Below are 17136 nucleotides of genomic sequence, written 5' to 3'. Positions count from 1 at the left end.
GACACGTTGCCTGCCCGGGGTGAGCAAGGAAACCCCCAGGGGCAGGCTGGACACTGGGGGTTCACAGTCTTAGTCACCTCCTCTCCCTGAGCTGGAAAGGGCTGAGAACCACCGGGGGATTTCAGGGAAGTTGCCAGGGGCAGGGGGTTGGGGGGGGGGGCTCTCCCTCCCAGGGGCTGGGCGTAGGGTAAGGAAAGTGAGGTAAGTGCAGGCGTGGCCCCTGTCTTCCCTTAACTCTTGGAGATTTTGTTCATGGTGAACTTTTTGGCATCCATTTTGACTTTTTAAAATATTGCATTAACACAGTGTTCATCATGGGGACTGAGATTTGGGTGCAGGAGGGGGTGCCTCCCTCTCCTCACCCTAATCTGCACCACCCTCTCCCCTCCTCCAAGTGGGAACCCAGCAATCAGGCCACACGCCGTCCTGGGCTCAGTGAGCTTTATTCCTGGGGTGGTGTCTGGCGACAGGACTTGAGCGAGGGAACTCACAGATTCTCCGATGGGTGGGGCATGGTCAGGGCCTGAGAATGGACACCAGGGACAGCCGGGACAGGGCCAGGCTGATCTCCAAGTCCAGAAGGTCAGTGTGTGAGCCCCAACACGCCCTGTGCAGGTCCTAGCAAGCAGGGTCCGTGTTCCGAGGCTTAGCGTCCCTGAGCCTGGAGCCTCTGCATCTGCAGGATCTGGCTCAGAATCCGTTGCACATCTTCATCCATCTGGCCCTGGGGTGGGGGGACAGAGGAGAGCCTGGGCGCCCTGCCACTGTACAGACGGGAAACGGAGGACGAGAGAGCAGCCAGGGGTATGGCCAAAGCCAGGGCTGACTCACCTGAATGGCGTGTAGGAGGTGGCTCCTGTACAAGGCCACCACTGCGCTGTGCTCCCGGGCAGCTTCCTGTGGATGTGGCGGATGGACGCTCAGAAAAGCAAGACAGCCCCCAAGTTGCCAAATGCCCCCTTCGTACCCTGCGCCCCTACGTTGATGGCATGGACCAGTAAGACAGTGCCAGCTGACAAAATATTGCAATATTTTCCTCCCATGCCTGGCACATGTACCCCAGGTTCCTCCGTGGCCCCAGCCTTCTCCTGGGGTCTCTCTGTGCCCAGAGCGGCTCTCACCTCCAGCTGCCCCTGGAGGGCCTCCACCTGGCCACGGAGGGCCTCCACCTCGGAGCTGCCCGGGACTGCTGGCTGGTCCTTCAGCGCCTCCTTAAGACTGAAGACCTCCTTGGAGAGCTCTGTGATCTGGGGTGGGGGTGGGAGGTGTCAGGGGACACCCTGGTGACCCTGAGCTCAGGGCTGGGGGCAGCAGGGGTAAAAGAGGTGGGACAGGCTTGTGAGGGAAGGTCACATCCTAGAGGCCAGCAAACTCTGGCCCTCAGGCTAAGAATGGTTTCCATAGTTTTAAATGGCTGGGGGATTAAAAGTCAAAAAGAGAACGCTATTTTGTGACACGTGAAAATTAGATAAAATTCACACTTCCGTGTTCATACATGAAATTGTATTGGTGCGTGGCCACGCCCATTCGTATTAGGTCACCTATGGCTTCTCCTGCAATGGCAGACCTGAGCCAAAAACACTGACTATTGGGTCCTTTACAGTACAAGTTTCCGGATCCTGTCACACCCCCTCTTGGCGTCTGGAAAGGGAAGGCTGGTGGAAAGGGGCGGGAAGCCGGTGTGGCTATCAGACAGTCCTAGGTTGGGTCCCTCTCTATCCCTTTCTCAAAGGAGATCTTGGGAAGATGACTCAACCCCTCTGAGCCCAGTTTCCTGCCCTGTAAAGAGAATCATGGTTCCCACCAGTTAACTGATTCTGAATAGTGATTAAGTGTAAACTGCTGGGCAAAGAGCAGGCACTCAATAATGCTAAACTCCATTATTATTCCTAGGATAAGAGGTTCTCATCAGAGGCCATGCTGCCCCCAGAGGACACCTAGGGCTTCTCCTGCAATGAAAATGTCTGGGGTGCTCCTGGCATCAAGTGAGTGGGGCCAGGGATGCTGCTCAATAACCCATAGTGCCCAAGACAGCCCCCCACATAGAGTGACCTGCCCCTTCATGCCACTAGTGCTGAGAAAGAGAAACTCTGATACAAATAAAGCAAAATCCCTACAACAACTTTATCTTCATGTTACAGATGTGAAAACTTGGGCTCAGAGAGGTCAAGGGACTTATCCAAGGTCACACAGCAAGTCGTATCTAGATGACTCTTTGCACTAAAGACCTTGGGGCTCTGAGGGTCACATTCACTGTCCAGTGACATGCTGTGTAACTTTGAGCCATTTGCTTTGCCTCTCAGAGCCTCAGTTTGCTCATCTGGAAGATGAAGAGAAAAATGCTTTCTGGCTCTTAGGGTTGTGAGATTAAAAGTGACATGTGAAAAACAGCTAGCTGAGTAACAACCAGAGGCCTCAGTTATCATTATTCTTATTATTTAAGAAAAGAACTTGGGAACTTGGCTTTGAGCCCTGGAAGAACCATTGCACAGCTGTGTGACCTTGGGCAAGTGGCTTCATCTCTCTGTGCCTCAGTTTCCTCAAATGGGATAATAAAAAGAGCAATCTTATTGGAACTTAATGTGAGGATTAAATGCATTGACCCATATTGAATGCATAGCACAGGGCCCGACATGCAATAAGCACCCAATAAAGGTTACTGTGGTAGTAATTAGTAATTGGAACAGCAGCCTGTGTGTCTGAGTTGTCCCCTTCCTTCTCTGTCTCAGTCTCCTATCTGGAAAATGGGCTCATTTCCCAGAACCCTTTCAGCTGGGACATTCTTAGATTCCCCCCGATCTCTGTTAAGTGGGGACCTCCAACTACGTATAGGAAAAGGAGACCCACCTTCTTGTCCTTCTCTTTGGCCCTATCCAGGGCCTCCTGGGCGCGGCTCTGGGCCTGGCGTGCCTTCTCAGCCTCCGTGCGTAGCCCACGCAGCTGCTGCTCTGCCGTGGCCAGCTGGGCCTCCGCTGCGTGTCGTTCACTCTTCATGAATAGGGCCTCGCGCTGCACCTGTGGCCCAAGCCCACGTGTGACCCTGAGGACACTTAGACCCCTAAGATGCCTGAACCCCAGACTTCCTCTGACCCTCTATCTTGTCCTGAGGACATTCAAGCCCATTTTAACCTTGAGGAGTTTGATTCAGGGAAGTTCCGAATTCCACAGGGCATTATAAACATTCTGACCCTGCCAAAGACCTCTGACCTGCTAGCTGTGTGGCCTTGACAAGGGACTTAACCTCTCTGTGCCTCAGATTCCTCATATATAAAACGAGAATAATAACAGCTCCCCACTTCATAGGGTGCTGTGAGGATAAAATGAGCAAGTACATGGAATACAATTAGAACCGTGTCTGGCACAGAGTAAGTGCTATATTCCAGTGGGTGGTATTATTAATACCACTAATGTTCTTTTCTCTGCTAGTGGTTGAAGGTTTGTAGATTTCTTACAAAATGCAAGAAAACCAGAAGAATTTGGATGAAAAGCAAACAGATGTTCAAAAGTTGATGACTGCATTTTCACAAAAATATCAAGATCAGAGCAATGTGAGCTTTGCAAAAATCGATCCTAGAGGGAACATTGCCCTTTATAGAAATAACAGCTCTGGGGAAGAGTGGATAATAACTAGATGTTTCAGTTAGTATAGATTGACACACATTAACTATTTAAATAAATCCTAAACCGATTGATAAATCAAATCAGACTTGTAAAATTTACCCAAAAAAGAAGTGATCATGAGAAAGGTAAAATTGCAGACATCCATGAAGATGGTCATACTTAGGTTGGACTGTGATCAAGGGTTTAACTGGTTTAAAAGAGGGTTTTCTTCCCGGCTGGTGTGGCTCAGCGGTTGAGTGTTGTCCCATGAACCAAGAGGTCACTGGTTCAGTTCCTGGTGAGGGCACATGTCCAGGTTGCAGGCTCATTCCCCAGGAGGGGCCGTGCAGGAAGCAGCTGATCGATGATGTTCCTCTCTCATCAATGTTTCTATCTCTCTATCCCTCTCCCTTCCTCTCTCTCTAAAAAGCAATAAGGGGAAAAAATTTTTTAAAAAGATGGTGTTCACCCTGGCTGGTTTGGCTTAGTGGATAGATGTCGGCTTGTGGATGAAGGGCCCCAGGTTCAATTCCAGTCCAGGGCACATGCTCAGGTTGCAGGCTTGATCCCCAGTAGGGGGCGTGCAAGAGGCAGCCCATCAATGATTCTCAACATTGATGTTTCTACCTCTCTCTCCCTCTCCCTTCTTCTCTGAAATCAATAAAAATATATATTTTTTAAAAGTGGTTGTTCTTGGAGAAAGGATAATTCTGGCTGTCATTTATAAATTGCTTGTACCACCACTGTCCTAAGTAGCTAACATAAATTAAGCCACTTAATATCCATGCGAGGACTAGGAATTATTATCTCCATTATATGGGTGAGTTAACAGAAGCTCAGAGAGGAAAATGATTTCCTGACAAGTAATGAATATAGCTTCTTATTTACATATTTATTAAAACAGCTCCCAGTTTGTTTAAGAAAAAAGATGGAGTCCACCATCAGGGACAAAATAAATAACAAACAAACAAAAAAACTCAGCATAAAAATCTACTGGATTCAAAATTAGATTAAAAAAAATCCCAGTGCATGAGGTCCTCCTCCAGAAGGGATTGAAGCATCAAAATGATCATAAGATAAAATGACAATTTCAAAAGAGCCAGTGGGGGGGAAAAAAGGGTCATCTTGACCAGCAGAGAAAATGGACATTTCGTAAAAACATCAGGGTAAAACCCCCAACTCACTGCTTGCAAAAACAATGAGTAAACATTATCCCTACCTCACACCATACACACAATTAGAGCCAAAGCATAAACAGGATTGTGAAACAAAAACAATAAAGATGCTGGCAGAAAACATATGAGTATTTCTCCATGACTTTGGGATACAAGCAGGTTTTATAAAAAGATTATAAAAAGTGCTAACCGTTAAAAAAAAAAAAAGATAGGGTCGAAACTGCCAAAAGGATTTAAAGAAGAAAACACAAACAAAACAAAAGAAGAGAAAAGGAAAAGAAAAAAGAAGAAAAGGCAAATTGAAACATCCAGGAGGTCAGAATAGCCACAGGGTCAAAGGTCGACCTAGAAACACTGGCAGGGGCTAGTGTCTATAGGACTGAAATCTATGGGATTGAAACATCCTTTGGCTGCAGGATCAAAACAGGTGGCCAAGTGGCTGCTAGGTGTGCCTGGTAGGGGCTTGGCCATGCTCACCTGGAAGACCTCAGCACTGGTCTTTTCATGGCGGCGTCCTAGGTCCTCCAGCTGCCCCTCCAGCCGCGCCACGTCGGCCTGAAGTGCACCCACTATGCGCTCATGCTCCAAGCGGGCCACACTGCCCACACGCTCCCGCTCTAGCTCTGCCCGCAGCCGGGCAGCCTCCTTGCCTGTGGCCACCACCTCCTGCTCCAGGCTCGCCGCCCGGCCCCGCAGCTCAAGGGCCTCCTCCTGCAGCCGGTGATGCTCCGAGGCTGGCACTGCCGACTGGCGGAGCACCTCTGAGGCCTCGCGCAGCTCTGCCAGGCCTCGCCGAGCCTCCTCACAGGCCTCGGCCAGCTCAGCGGCCCGGGCCTCTGCTGCTTCCCGAGCTTGGCTCAGCTCAGCGGCAGCTGCCCGCTGTTGTTCCTCAGTGGCCATGGAAGTGGCCAGCTGCTCCCGTAGCACCTCCAGCTCCCGGATTTGCTCCAGCCTCACCTCCTCCCGCTGGGCCAGCTCTGCCCGCAGGCCCCGAGCCTCCTCCTCGGCCAGCAGTCTGGCCGCTCGGGCCTCATCCAGCCAGGCCAAGGTGGCCTCCAGCTCCCGGAGGCGAGAGTCCCGGTCTCGGAGGTCCTCCCGGGCCTGCTCCAGGGCTGCCCGCAGTTGGACCATGTCACCACCAACAGCCTCACACACCCGCTCCGGCAGCCGGTCAGCCTCAGCCTCCGTGGCCTCCCACTTGCCACGGGCTGCCTCCAGCTCGGTGGCTGCCTCCCGCTCCCGCTGCCAAAGTGCCTCCTCCAAGCCACGAATCCTAGTCTCCAGTTCGGTTTGCAGCTTTTCCGAGGCCTCGGCAGCACCAGGGTGTAGGATGGGACCAGTGGGGATACTAGGGGTGGTGGCCTCCACTCCCGTGGCCTCCACACTTGTGGTCTCTGTGCCTCTGAGCTCTCCTTCCACTTCACTCACTCCATTGGCCTTCATTTCTGGTTCCTCTACTTTCATATTTGTGGCCTCTGCTCCCGTGGCCTGTGTTTCCACGTTTCCTCCTCCTCCTAGAGCTTTCGTTTCTGTGACTTCGGCCCCTGTGGCCTTTGTTTCCAAAGCCTCAGCTCCCGCACCCTCTGTTTCCACGGCCTGACTGTCCGTGGGTTTAGTCTCCATGACCTCGGTCCCTGTGGATGCTGCTTCCGAAGTCCTGGCTTCCGTGGTTCCAACTTCTGCAGCCTCATCATCTGTGGTCTCAGCTCCATTAACTTTTGTTTCTGGAGCCACGATGCCATCAATCTCCATTTCTGTTGGACCATTTTGGGTGGTCTTGGCTCCTGTATCCTTGCGCTCCCCAGGGGCTACCTTCTCTTCTCTGGGGCTCCCCTGTACTTCCTGCTGCTCCAGCACCCGCACAGCCTCGGCATGCTGCCTGCGCAGCTGGTCAAACTCAGCCCGGAGAGAGTCATAGAGGGCCAGGGGGACGACCTCGGCTGATCCATTTGCCTCCATTTCATCCTTCTCAAAGTTCTCCAGGATCTGGAGGTGGGAGTGGGGGTGAGAGGGAACCAGTGGCAGCTGAAGTGGCCATGGGGGCGCAAGGCAGTCTTGCCACCTTCCCTGCCCATGGACTCAGCCATGTGCCCATGCCAACCCCCTCAGATCTGTCCCCAGCCATAGCCACTCTACCAGGCCTTGGTTTCCCCACCTGGACCTTCTCCATCAGCTCCTGGTTCTGTCTGGTGAGGGTGGCCACCTGTTCCTGCAGCGAGGCCAAGAGCTCCTGCGCTGACGGGCTTAGCTGCTTGGAGAGCAATGTCTCGGCCCCTGGCAGTGTCACAGAGTCAGACCCTGGGGTCCCAAACCACAGGGGATGGAAGCTGGGGTCTAGAGCAGTGCTTTGGGGCCCCCGGGGCATGTGAAATAAATAACAACTGAGGGCCAACCTTCCTTTCAGCTTCAAATTCTCTCCACGCCTGTGGGCAAAAGCTCTGTCTCCTGGGACCCCAGGGACCAGGTGGGTGGGGTGCATAGGGGAAGGACAAGGTAGAGGCTCACCTGGAAAGTCGGGCAGTTCACCCTCCTCATCCTGCAGGGTGGCCACGTCATAGCTGGTGTTCTCCCGCTCATTCTGAAAGGGGCCAAATGTCTTTCTTGGGGTCCTGCCCTCCCACCCCAAGGAACCCCCAGGAATCTAGAGTGGACAGAAATGTTCATGGGTCTATTTGACCCCACAAGCATCAAACTGGCTGTGTTTGGCCCACAAGTATAGAGTGCCTACTGTATGCCGGGGACCATGCTGGCCTCCCAGAAAATTAGTAAATGGCCCAATCACTGCCCAAGTGTGTGACCATAACCCCAATGACTGGGGTTGTATGTGCAGCCTGGACACCTGGGACTGGGAGGGGGACAGTGGGTCCATCCTGGCGAGGGTGTGAGGTTGTGGGTCTGCAGTGAGCACGTGTGTGTGTGTGTGTGTGTGTGTGTGTGTGCCCTCTGGGCAGTGGCCCTTGCCTCTCCTGTGTGAGTTCCTGTGACGGTGTGATTCTGCACATGTGTTTTAGTCTGTTGTGTGTGGTTGCATTTGAATGTGTATATGAGTATGTTTGTGTAATTATGTATTTTGAGAAATATGTGTTTATATGTATTTGGGGGGGTGTCATCTGCACATGTGATTAAATGAGAAGGGTTTGCTGTATGCACATATTTGTGATGTGTGTGTGATTGTGCTTTCATGGATTTGTTTGTTGTCTGTTTGCCTGTTATATGTGTAAGATCACATGTATATGAGCATGGCTGTCCATCTGTGTGTGTGTGTGTGTGAGATTGTGTGTTTTGGGAAGTGTCCTTTATGTGTGTGTTGTCTGTATGTTTGTTGTGTGTTTGCATGTGTGTGAGACTGTATATTAGTGTGGTTGCCATGCAACTGATTGAGAGGCCCCGCCCACACTCTCCACCCCGCCCACCTCCAGCAGGGACAGCCGGCTCTGCAAACTCTCCACCTCCCGTCCCAGACTCTCCTTCTCCTCCTGCTTCTCTGCCAGCAGCTGCTGTAGCTCTTGCACCTGGAGAAAGGTGATGGAGGCTCAACAGGTCTCCAGGAGGAAACACTGGGCAGCTGGGTGGCTGGCTCTCCCCCAACCTTCCACCTACCTGTCTCTCCAGGCTGTGCAGGGAGCTGGCCTCTGCCTCTGGCAGCTTATGAAAGAAGTGAGGACAGGACTTGGATCAGGGCTGGGGGATCCCTGGCCCACCTCCTGCTTAGTAGCCCTCCATTCCAACCACAGACAGCTGCTGTGCATCTATTGCACACCCAGCACTGCTCTACCCGCTCACTCATTGCTAAGGACTGAGTGCCTTCTTTGTGCCAGACCCCATTTTTGGCCAATGATTCATTCATTCACTCATTCCCTCACCCATTCAACATTTGTCCGTCCTATAAATATTTACCAAGTATCTCCAAGTATGTCAAATAACAGTAAGTGCTTTACATAAAAATAAAGGGAACTGGGCCCTGGCTGGTGTGGCTCAGGTTGTTGGGTACTGTCCCGTGCACCAAGAGGTTTCTGGTTCGATTCCAGATCAGAGCACATGCCAGGGTTTCAGGCTCCTTCCCCAGCAGGCGGTGTGCAGGAGGCAGCTGATTGATCTTTCTCCCTCTCCCTCTCCCTTCCTCTCTCTCTAAAAAAATATTTTTTTAAAAAAATAAAGGGGCCCTGACCGGTTTGGCTCACTGGATAGAGCGTCGGCCTGCAGACTGAAGGGTCCCAGGTTCGATTCCGGTCAAGGGCATGTACCTTGGTTGCGGGCACATCCCCAGTAGGGGGTGTGCAGGAGGCAGCTGAATCGATGTTTCTCTCTCATCGATGTTTCTAACTCTCTATCCCTCTCCCTTCCTCTCTGTAAAAAATCAATAAAATACATTTTTAAAAAATAAAGGGAACTGAGAAGCGACAGAAGAGTGTTACAATTTTAAATAAGGTGGGCAGGGAAAGTATCTTTGACAAAGGATCTTTGAGCAAAGACCTGAGAGAGGTAAAGGAGGGAGGCTGGAGAGATCTGAGAGGAGTGTTGTAAGCAAAGGGCACTGCACATGCAAAGGCCCTGAGGCAGGATCGTGCCTGGTGTGTTGGAGGAGCAGTGAGGAGGTCCAGGAGCTAGAGCAGAGTGATGAGGGGAAGAGAGGGAGGAGTAAGGGCGGAGCGGTAGTAGCATTCTTCCCCTCAGAATTGCACCCCACCCCAGGCTCAGCCCCAGGCCTGTGTTCCTGCTGCTTCTTACCTCCTGCTTCCTCCGTTCCTTGTGCTGCTCCAAGCCCCGGATCTTCTGAAGCAGGCGGCCCTTCTCCTGTCGCAGCCGCACTATCTCCTCATAGGCATCTCGATCATCCTGTTCCCCCGACCCCAGGACCCCTCACTTTTACATGAGGCTCAAGAGCTGTTCTGTCCCATACTTGAGCGGGAGCTTCCTCCTCCCATTCCCACCCCCGCGGCCCCATTCTTCTCCATGGCCAGGCATCTCTCACCGGCATAGGGGTGCTGGTGGGAGGCGGAGGCGCCTTCCGCTTCTTGGGAGCCCCTCGCTTCTCATGGCTGGACACAGAGTTCTGGTGGGAGGGAGGACAGGGACACATGGGAGACCTGCTAGCCTCCCACCAGATAAGTCAACCCACCCGGACTCTGCCCTCACTTCCTGCGTGGCCCTGCCTGTCTGGTCCTCACTTATCCCAGCATCAAAGGGAATGAGACCATGTTCCCAGCGAGTTCCAGATCTTTCACTTTACTTTCTGCTTCTCTCTGTGCCTCAGGACTTTGCCCACCAAGACCAAACTGTCTCCAAGCGACCCTTCCCTGTGGAGCTGAGGTGCTGCAACCTGGGAGAGGGAGACCTGCCTCCTTCCCTGACTACATCAGCCCTCACCAGTCTCACTTCCCCCACCTCCCCTCCCCAGTCCCATGATTGGACCTCATCCCCACAATGTCTCAGCCAGTTCTGGGAGTGATGCTGTGGGTGACACTGTCACGTGGTGGCAAGGTACCTGGCAGGTCCTTCTGAGTCAGAACCCTGTGGCAGGGCCCACCTCTTCCTTCTCTTCCCACAGAGCTTAGGGTGAGGGGAAGGCAGTGAGCACAGGCAGGGGACTCAGTCACTGCTTAGAGAACATACCTGAGATGATGCCTCGCCTGAGTCTTCCTCTAGGAGGGTGGGGGAGAAAGAAAAGCAGGGTCAGGCTCAGTGTTCCGGGTCTCCACTCCCCACCCTAGGAAGGGCATTAGTGAACCCAGGGCACTTATGCGGAGGAGCGGGGAGCTCCTGATTGCCCAAGAACCAGAACTTTTAAGTTGGGAATCAACCATGTTGGCAGAATGCTGAGGGGCCTTGAAACTCTCAAAAAGAGAGGACAGTGGCCTCTCCAGGATGGAGCAAGTGGGACACCAATTCTTAGAAAAGGCAAAGAGCCAAGAATAAAGATGACCCAGGAAAGTAGGGTGTACCCCTAGACTATTCTAAAAGCTCTGGTGCTCCTTGAAACTGTCCTGATTAGGATCAGGGAAGCCAAGAAACCCCCTATAATGCAGCACACAGGGATACCTTGAAACTATCCACAGAAGGGAGAGAGAGGGGTAGCAAGAAACTGCCTAGAAGGGGGTGCCCGAAATTGCTTAGAGGCGGGGCTTGCATACCGCTGGGTGGTGAGGGGCGCTGGGCCGCCTCCTGCAGGAGATGCAGGATAAGTTTGTCCCCTGCCAGGGTGCCATAGTGAGCAGCGTCCTGGCCCAGTGCGTCGGTGATGCCTGGCTGGGCCCCTCCCTGCAGCAGCACCTCCACTGTTTCAGGGTTAGCCCCTTCACAGGCCAGCATGAGGGCTGTCCTACCAGGAGAAGGGGCTACTGAGAGGGTAAGGACATCCTTAAACCCCCGTCTCCCACGCCAGCCTGGGTTGAAGGAACATGCCAACAAGATCCCCCAGCCAGAGACGCTAAGAGGCTTCAGTGTTACACACACAGGATGGACCAGCTAGTAGGAGAGATGCTCACCTGCCCTGCAGGTCCTGGTCATTCACGGCAGCCCCCTGCTGCAGGAGGAGGCGGCACAGATCTGTGTGACACATCTGAGCTGCTATGATGAGGGGCGTTGTACCCAACTGGCGGGAGTTGGGGGAAGAATGAAACGTCAGAGGCTGACCCTGGGAGGTGGGGAAGCCCCTCAGCTTTACCTGAGACTTTCCCACGCTTCTCAAAGGCTGCCTGCGATGCTACCACTTGGTGGCAGCATATGTCAAGTTCAGTATCTTTCCCCTAAAGGTCCCAGAGGCTCACCCGATCCCGGGGATTCAGATGTGCCTTGAAGGAGCAGAGCATTTCTGAGCAAGAGATGCAGCCACCAGCCGCTGGAAAGAGAGAAAAAGGATGGGGGAGGGGTTAGTTAGGGTAAAGCTTAGACATTTGCTGGGAGCCTTTTGTCTGGGTGTGATCTTTTATTTCATGAGAAATTCCCACCTCCCCTGAAAGATCAATAACAAAGGTATGAATCCCATTTTACAGTTGAGGAAACTGAGGCCCAACCAGGTCCATGGTCACCCAGTGGGGTTGGAGGCAGAGCCACGATTAGAACCCAGGTCTGCTAACTCCCAGTCCCAAGCTCTTTCTACCTTCCATTGTGGTTCTCCCTTAAGGTAGAACTTTGGGCTGATTTTCATGTCTTTATCCTCTTTGAGTCACCTAGCATTTATTGTGCACCTACTATGTACCAAACCCTCTGTACAGAGAGTGTTACTGTTTACCAGAGGGATCAGATCTCAGCTGAGGTTTGGCAGGCTTCTTAAGGTTTGATCTAGTTGTGAGTTTTTGTTGTTGTTGTTGTTTTAATATATCTTTATTGATTTCAGAGAGGAAGGGAGAGGGAGAGAGAGATAGAAACATCAATGATGAGAGAAAATCACTGACCGGCTGCCTCCTGCATGCGCCGCCGCCCCCCCCCCCCCCCCCGCCCCCGGTGGACCAAACCTGCAATCCAGGCATATGCCCTTGACCGGAATTGAACCCAGAACCCTTCAGTCCGCAGGCTGACACTCTATCCACTGAGTCAAACCAGCGAGGGCCTGAGTTGTGAGTTTTGAAGGTGAAAAGGGGAAGGAGAAGATACTGCATGGGCAAGGGTCTTGAAGTGGAAGCTGGGTAAGGCCGATGTGGAAGAAGATATGGACGTCCAGAGCCTCAAAAAGGGAAGGGAGGGAGGGTTTTCTGCTGGGAGGCGTCTCTGGACAAGTCAACACACTGTGTGCCCAAGGAAGTACAGAATTTTGTTTGCTGCTATAATCCTAATGCTTAGAACAGAACCTGGTGCACAGCAGGTTCTCAAGAAATACTTACTGAATGAAAAAAACCTATGAGCTTCCATAGTGTGACCAAAGGCATGGCCACCACTAGGTGGCAGCATACTCCAACTTTACTACAGGGACATAAAGTTAAAAAAACTAAAGCAGACCCTAATTTATTCTGTGTTCCCAAGAGGACAGACATTTTGGATTTGATGAGTTAAAAGGCTGCCTGGACCTTCGGCCTTCCTGAGATTCCCTAAGCGTTCCTCCAAGGATATTACACTCTGGTCATCCCCTATCAGGACTGGCACACACTAGGCTGTTCTTTGGGGTCAGATGGCCTAGGTCCTCCAGCTGTTTTGTGGATGAACCTCAATCACCTTGTCTGTCCAATGGGATCATCATGGCTCAAAGAGTTGCTAAGAACCAGTGCCTGACACACAGTAGATGCTCAGTAAGGAAGAAAGAGAAGGAAGGCAGCTCCCCAGGGCACTGGGTAGAATAACCCCCAAACCTAGCAGGACAAGCTGGGTTGCACCCACCTGCATGATGCAAGGCCGTCCACCCACTGCTGTCCACAATGTCCACCACGCAGGATGCCTGGGGAGGGGGGAGCAGGTCATTTGAAGAGCCAATCCTCTTTGTTTCTGATTTCTATAGGAACTGCCCCTCCTTGGGTCTGCTATATTTCACTCTCCTTGCTATATTTCCCCTCCCAGTTACCTGCTCTGTGGAGCCTGTCTCCTCATGGGCCTCTGAATGACTCTGTTTTTATAAAAGTTTGTGAGAAAAAGGGAATAGCTAGGAGCTCAGAAGCAGCTGAGGGTTTGGGGAGTGGATGGGAGCTCCAAGAGTACTGGTGGCCAAGAAAGTACCGAAGGTTTGGGAGAAACTGGGGCTCAGGAAATATCTGATATTGAGAATGTATCTTATATGCAGGAAGTATCAGGGAGTATCTAGTTATCGAAGGAGTAGCTCAGGAGTAAAAGAGGCCAAGGAATATCAAGGATTCAGGGAATACATTGGGGTTCAGGGCATTGCTGTAACTCAGGAATAGTCAGGGCATGGGAGTATCTGGGAGTTCAGGGAGTATCTGAGACAAGAAAGGAAATGACCTGGAGTAGTTGCTTCAAACATTGTGGATGCCCATACTTGGCAGCCAGATGGAGGGCATTGTAACCTGAAAGGAAGAGAGGATTTACTAGGGCTCCAGATTCTCAAGAAGCTCTGACTGCTCCCCAAACTGTGTCAAGTATTTGTGATGACTGTTTCCCTGTACCTAGCAAGTCCCCAAACCCAGGTATTTCTCAAAACCTTGCTACTCCCTGTGGTCAGACTCTCCCAAGCCCTAACTAGTCTATGTCCCAGACCAGTGGTCGGCAAACTGCGGCTCGCGAGCCGCGGTTTGCCGCTCTGTTGACTAATGAGTTTGCCTACCACTGGGATAGGGGCTTAATCACAAGGAACAACAACAGCCTATAATTATTGGAATCGAGAGTCTAGGTCAGTAGTCGGCAAACTCATTAGTCAACAGAGCGTCAAACCGTGGCTCGCGAGCCGCATGTGGCTCGCGAGCCGCAGTTTGCCGACCACTTTCCCAGACAATCTCATCTTAGTTACACCCCACACCCACCCATTCCTCAAGCCCTAGTGCCCCAGCTACTTCCCATATCCCTAGCCACTCTACATGCTCAGCCACACTGAAGCACCTTCTATGCCCCTCAGAATCCACAGTTGTTCTGTATGTCCCAGCTAATCCATACACCCTTGCTATCACATGTGCCAGCTATGTCCCTGTCTTGATACTCTACAAATCCGCAGTTACTCCACACATCCTGGCACACAATGCCTGTTGCTGGAAGCTTCAGACATGACTATGCTCCATGCCTAGTTACTCCCTGAGCCCCAACTACTCCTTTTGGCTGTGAAGTATATATCAGTTTTTCCCTCAGGTCCCTAGTTAAGTCATAAACTCAGAATTTCCTTTTGTTCCAGCTATTCCCAGAGCTCCAGCTACCTATAAACCCCAGCTACTCCACACACTCAGATACTCCCTCCAAATTTACTTATTCTCATGCCCTCAGCTACATCTCAAGCTCATATACTCCTCTGTCCCAACTACTTCCTCTGATTCAACTACTACCTGAGTCCCAGCTACTCCTCATCTACAAGTTAACTCACCTTGCTTGGTGATAGCCATGGTCCCTGTCCTTGGGCACTGGTAGCCTGGCATGCCCCTGTGACTCCCTGTGGACACTAAAGGGAACCCCTCCCCCCTTTTCAGCAAGACACTAAGGACATGAGGCAGGGCCGGGCTGGACCCCCAAGTTGGGCACCTGGTCTGAGTTCCTCCTCCCTCCCCTGGGGCCTGGTGGGCAGTACCTGCCCCGTCTGTGCTCATGACGTTGGCGCCGTGTGCCAGCATCACCTCCAGACAGCTGGCTGCACCCCTCATAGCTGCCAGGTGGAATCTGAAGGTCAGAGGTGAGGGGTAAGCAGCAGGGTGGCCACCCCTCAGCCATCATAACCCCCCCCCGGGCATGGGCACTCACGCGGACTTGCCCTCGGGGTCCAGCTTCGTGGGCACCAGACCCTTGCGGACGATGAGGGAGGCCACCCGTGCGGCATCATTGTTCTCCACAGCCTGCAGCAGCCGCTCATCACTTTTGCCCCAGTCCTGGCTCTGTGGGGCACACCCAGAGGACCATGGGGCTGGGCAGCCACTGCCCCCTCCCCCCTTCCCCTGGTAGGGGCTCTGGGCTCTCACCCAAAACACCCGCCCCTGGGCACTTGCCTGGCGCCTGACTCTGGCTGCCGGCTTCGGGATGGGACAGGGACCACAGGGAGGGCAGGAGCCAAGGTCGGTGGGGCTGAGCCGCAGCTGTGGGGGGAGGTGGTCTTGGTGGGAGTCTGAGACAGGGTCCTCCAAGCCTGTGCCTCCCAGCATCTGTCCCTAGGCCCATCGCCCCACCGGTTCATCCAATACCCAGTGTCAGCATCCTCCCATTAAACCATGCCGGATAAGCCCCCAACATCTTTCCCCAAATTGCCCTCCATGCCTAGACCCCAGTCTGTCCCTTAGTGAACAGCCATCTTCCCAACATCACCCTATCAAACTGATCCACACATCTTTCCAAACTACCCTCAGAAGTCTTCCCATAGGAACCCCTAAAATGTCCCTTTAAATGTCCCTCATAACCATCCTTTGCCATTTATCCTTTTACCACTACCCCGAAATACCACAATTGTTACCCAAATGTCCTCCGAGATCTGTTCCCCAAAACTGAAATGCATTCTAAAATGTCTCCCCAAAGTTCTTGATGTGTTTTCCAAAACTGTCCCCCCAAATGACCCCATCATCTGTCCCAAAAATATCCTCCACAAAATCTCTCAAGTGTCCTCTAAAATTGTCCTCCAAATGTCAATCTTTTTCCAAAAATGGTCCCCCAAAATAGCATCCAAATTATCTCCCCAAATGACCCCATCCAAAACTATTCTCTGAAACTGTCCCTTCAAAAGCCCTCTCAATTATCTGGTGTTCCTATCTGTCCTCCAAGTCCCCATCTGTCTCCCCAAAAGCCTCATCCATCCCCCACCTCTGCCCCCTCCCAGCTCATCCTTCCCCGGTCTGGGGTGGGGTGTCTAGACCCCTGTGTGATCAGGCCCCCATGATCAGGGGGAGGGAGGGGCGGGGCAGGGGGAGAGCTAGGACCCCAGTCCCTCGGCTCCAGGCCCCTCCCCTGGCCTACCGCAAAGGAGGTGGCGGCGCACAGACACAGCTGCTTCATGGCATCCTCGGCCAGAGGGCCCGGAGGGAGGGGCATGCACTGCCAGAGCTCCACGATCTGGCCCAGTGGTGGTGCCAAACCCAGCACCGCCCCTTCCTCCCCGCTTATCCGCTTGCTTGCCCTCCTCCTGGTGTCCTCTCTCAATGTGGGGGGGCAGGGAGGAGGTTGGGCTGGGCGGTGGGGGAGGGGCAGGACTGGGCGGTGGGGGAGGGGTGGGATGGGCAGGGAGGGGTGACCTGACCTGATTGCCCTGAGGAGATGTAGCCAAGCGGCTTGTCTCCCTCACCCCTGCAGGCTGCCCACTGTATCTCCCAGGAACTGCCTACTGTGTGGTCTCCACCTCCTTCAAGCCGGTTGGGGCTGGCAGGAGACTCTTGGCCTGAGCCCTGGACAGACTGAGCCTTCCACTGCCGCCCTGACATTCCGGCTCACCCATCAATTCATGCATTCACTCAACCACCAGTGGGGATCTGCAGTTTGACAAACCTGAATTTGAATCCAGGGCCTCACTCCCTGCACAGCCACATGTACCATATGACTCCACTAAGATACTTACCTGCTTTGGACTTTACTTTCCTCATCTGGGAAATGGGTTCCATAATAAACAGTAGCTACTGCAGAGGGTTATTGGAGGACCACATGAGATACTATCTGCGAAGCACTGGGCACAGTGTAGTAAATGTGCAATAAATGTGGATTCACTCATCAAAAAAAGGTGTGGTTGGACCTGTGTGCATTCTAATGCTGAGTCCTGGAGATGTAGGACATAGTAGGTGCTTAGTTAAATCCCTGAAAGACAGAGAAG

General features: G+C 52.7%; 1 protein-coding gene across 9 annotated transcripts; it reads right to left on the bottom strand.

Annotated features, from left to right (window-relative positions):
* Window positions 1-425: 425 nt before the first annotated feature.
* ANKRD24 (ankyrin repeat domain 24) lies at window positions 426-16472 on the bottom strand. Of its 9 annotated transcripts, none has more exons than XM_080677026.1 (21): window positions 16293-16472; window positions 15338-15424; window positions 15096-15226; window positions 14926-15014; window positions 13659-13723; window positions 13086-13143; window positions 11543-11613; window positions 11261-11367; window positions 10907-11094; window positions 10389-10417; window positions 9748-9828; window positions 9504-9611; window positions 8376-8420; window positions 8189-8287; window positions 7281-7353; window positions 6931-7049; window positions 5253-6761; window positions 2848-3015; window positions 1122-1247; window positions 832-897; window positions 426-724 (listed from the first exon to the last, which is right to left on the bottom strand). In XM_080677026.1, the coding sequence occupies exons 1-21, from the start codon at window positions 16365-16367 to the stop codon at window positions 647-649; spliced, it is 3372 nt and encodes a 1123-aa protein (XP_080533152.1). In that variant the 5' UTR covers window positions 16368-16472; the 3' UTR covers window positions 426-646. The 9 variants fall into 9 exon arrangements, with proteins under 9 accessions (XP_080533152.1, XP_080533158.1, XP_080533156.1 ...); XM_080677032.1 differs by having other exon boundaries at window positions 14926-15000; window positions 16293-16468; XM_080677028.1 differs by having other exon boundaries at window positions 427-749.
* Window positions 16473-17136: the final 664 nt, after the last annotated feature.

This window comes from Plecotus auritus (genome assembly GCF_963455305.1).
Source record: "Plecotus auritus genome assembly, chromosome: 6".
Classification (NCBI taxonomy): Eukaryota; Metazoa; Chordata; class Mammalia; order Chiroptera; family Vespertilionidae; genus Plecotus; species Plecotus auritus.
The sequence above is the reverse complement of the archived record's forward strand: the minus strand, read 5'-3'. Positions and strand labels throughout refer to the sequence as shown.

Excerpts from the sequence above, each read along its gene's own strand:
- ANKRD24 (XM_080677026.1), bottom strand. The coding sequence starts at position 16,367 with ATGCCCCTCCCTCCGGGCCCTCTGGCCGAGGATGCCATGAAGCAGCTG. Across the intron at positions 13,724-14,925 it reads CATGAGCACAGACGGGGCAG|GTTACAATGCCCTCCATCTG; the intron begins GTACTGCCCACC and ends TCTTCCTTTCAG. Across the intron at positions 3,016-5,252 it reads CCAGTGCTGAGGTCTTCCAG|GTGCAGCGCGAGGCCCTATT; the intron begins GTGAGCATGGCC and ends CTTGGGCCACAG.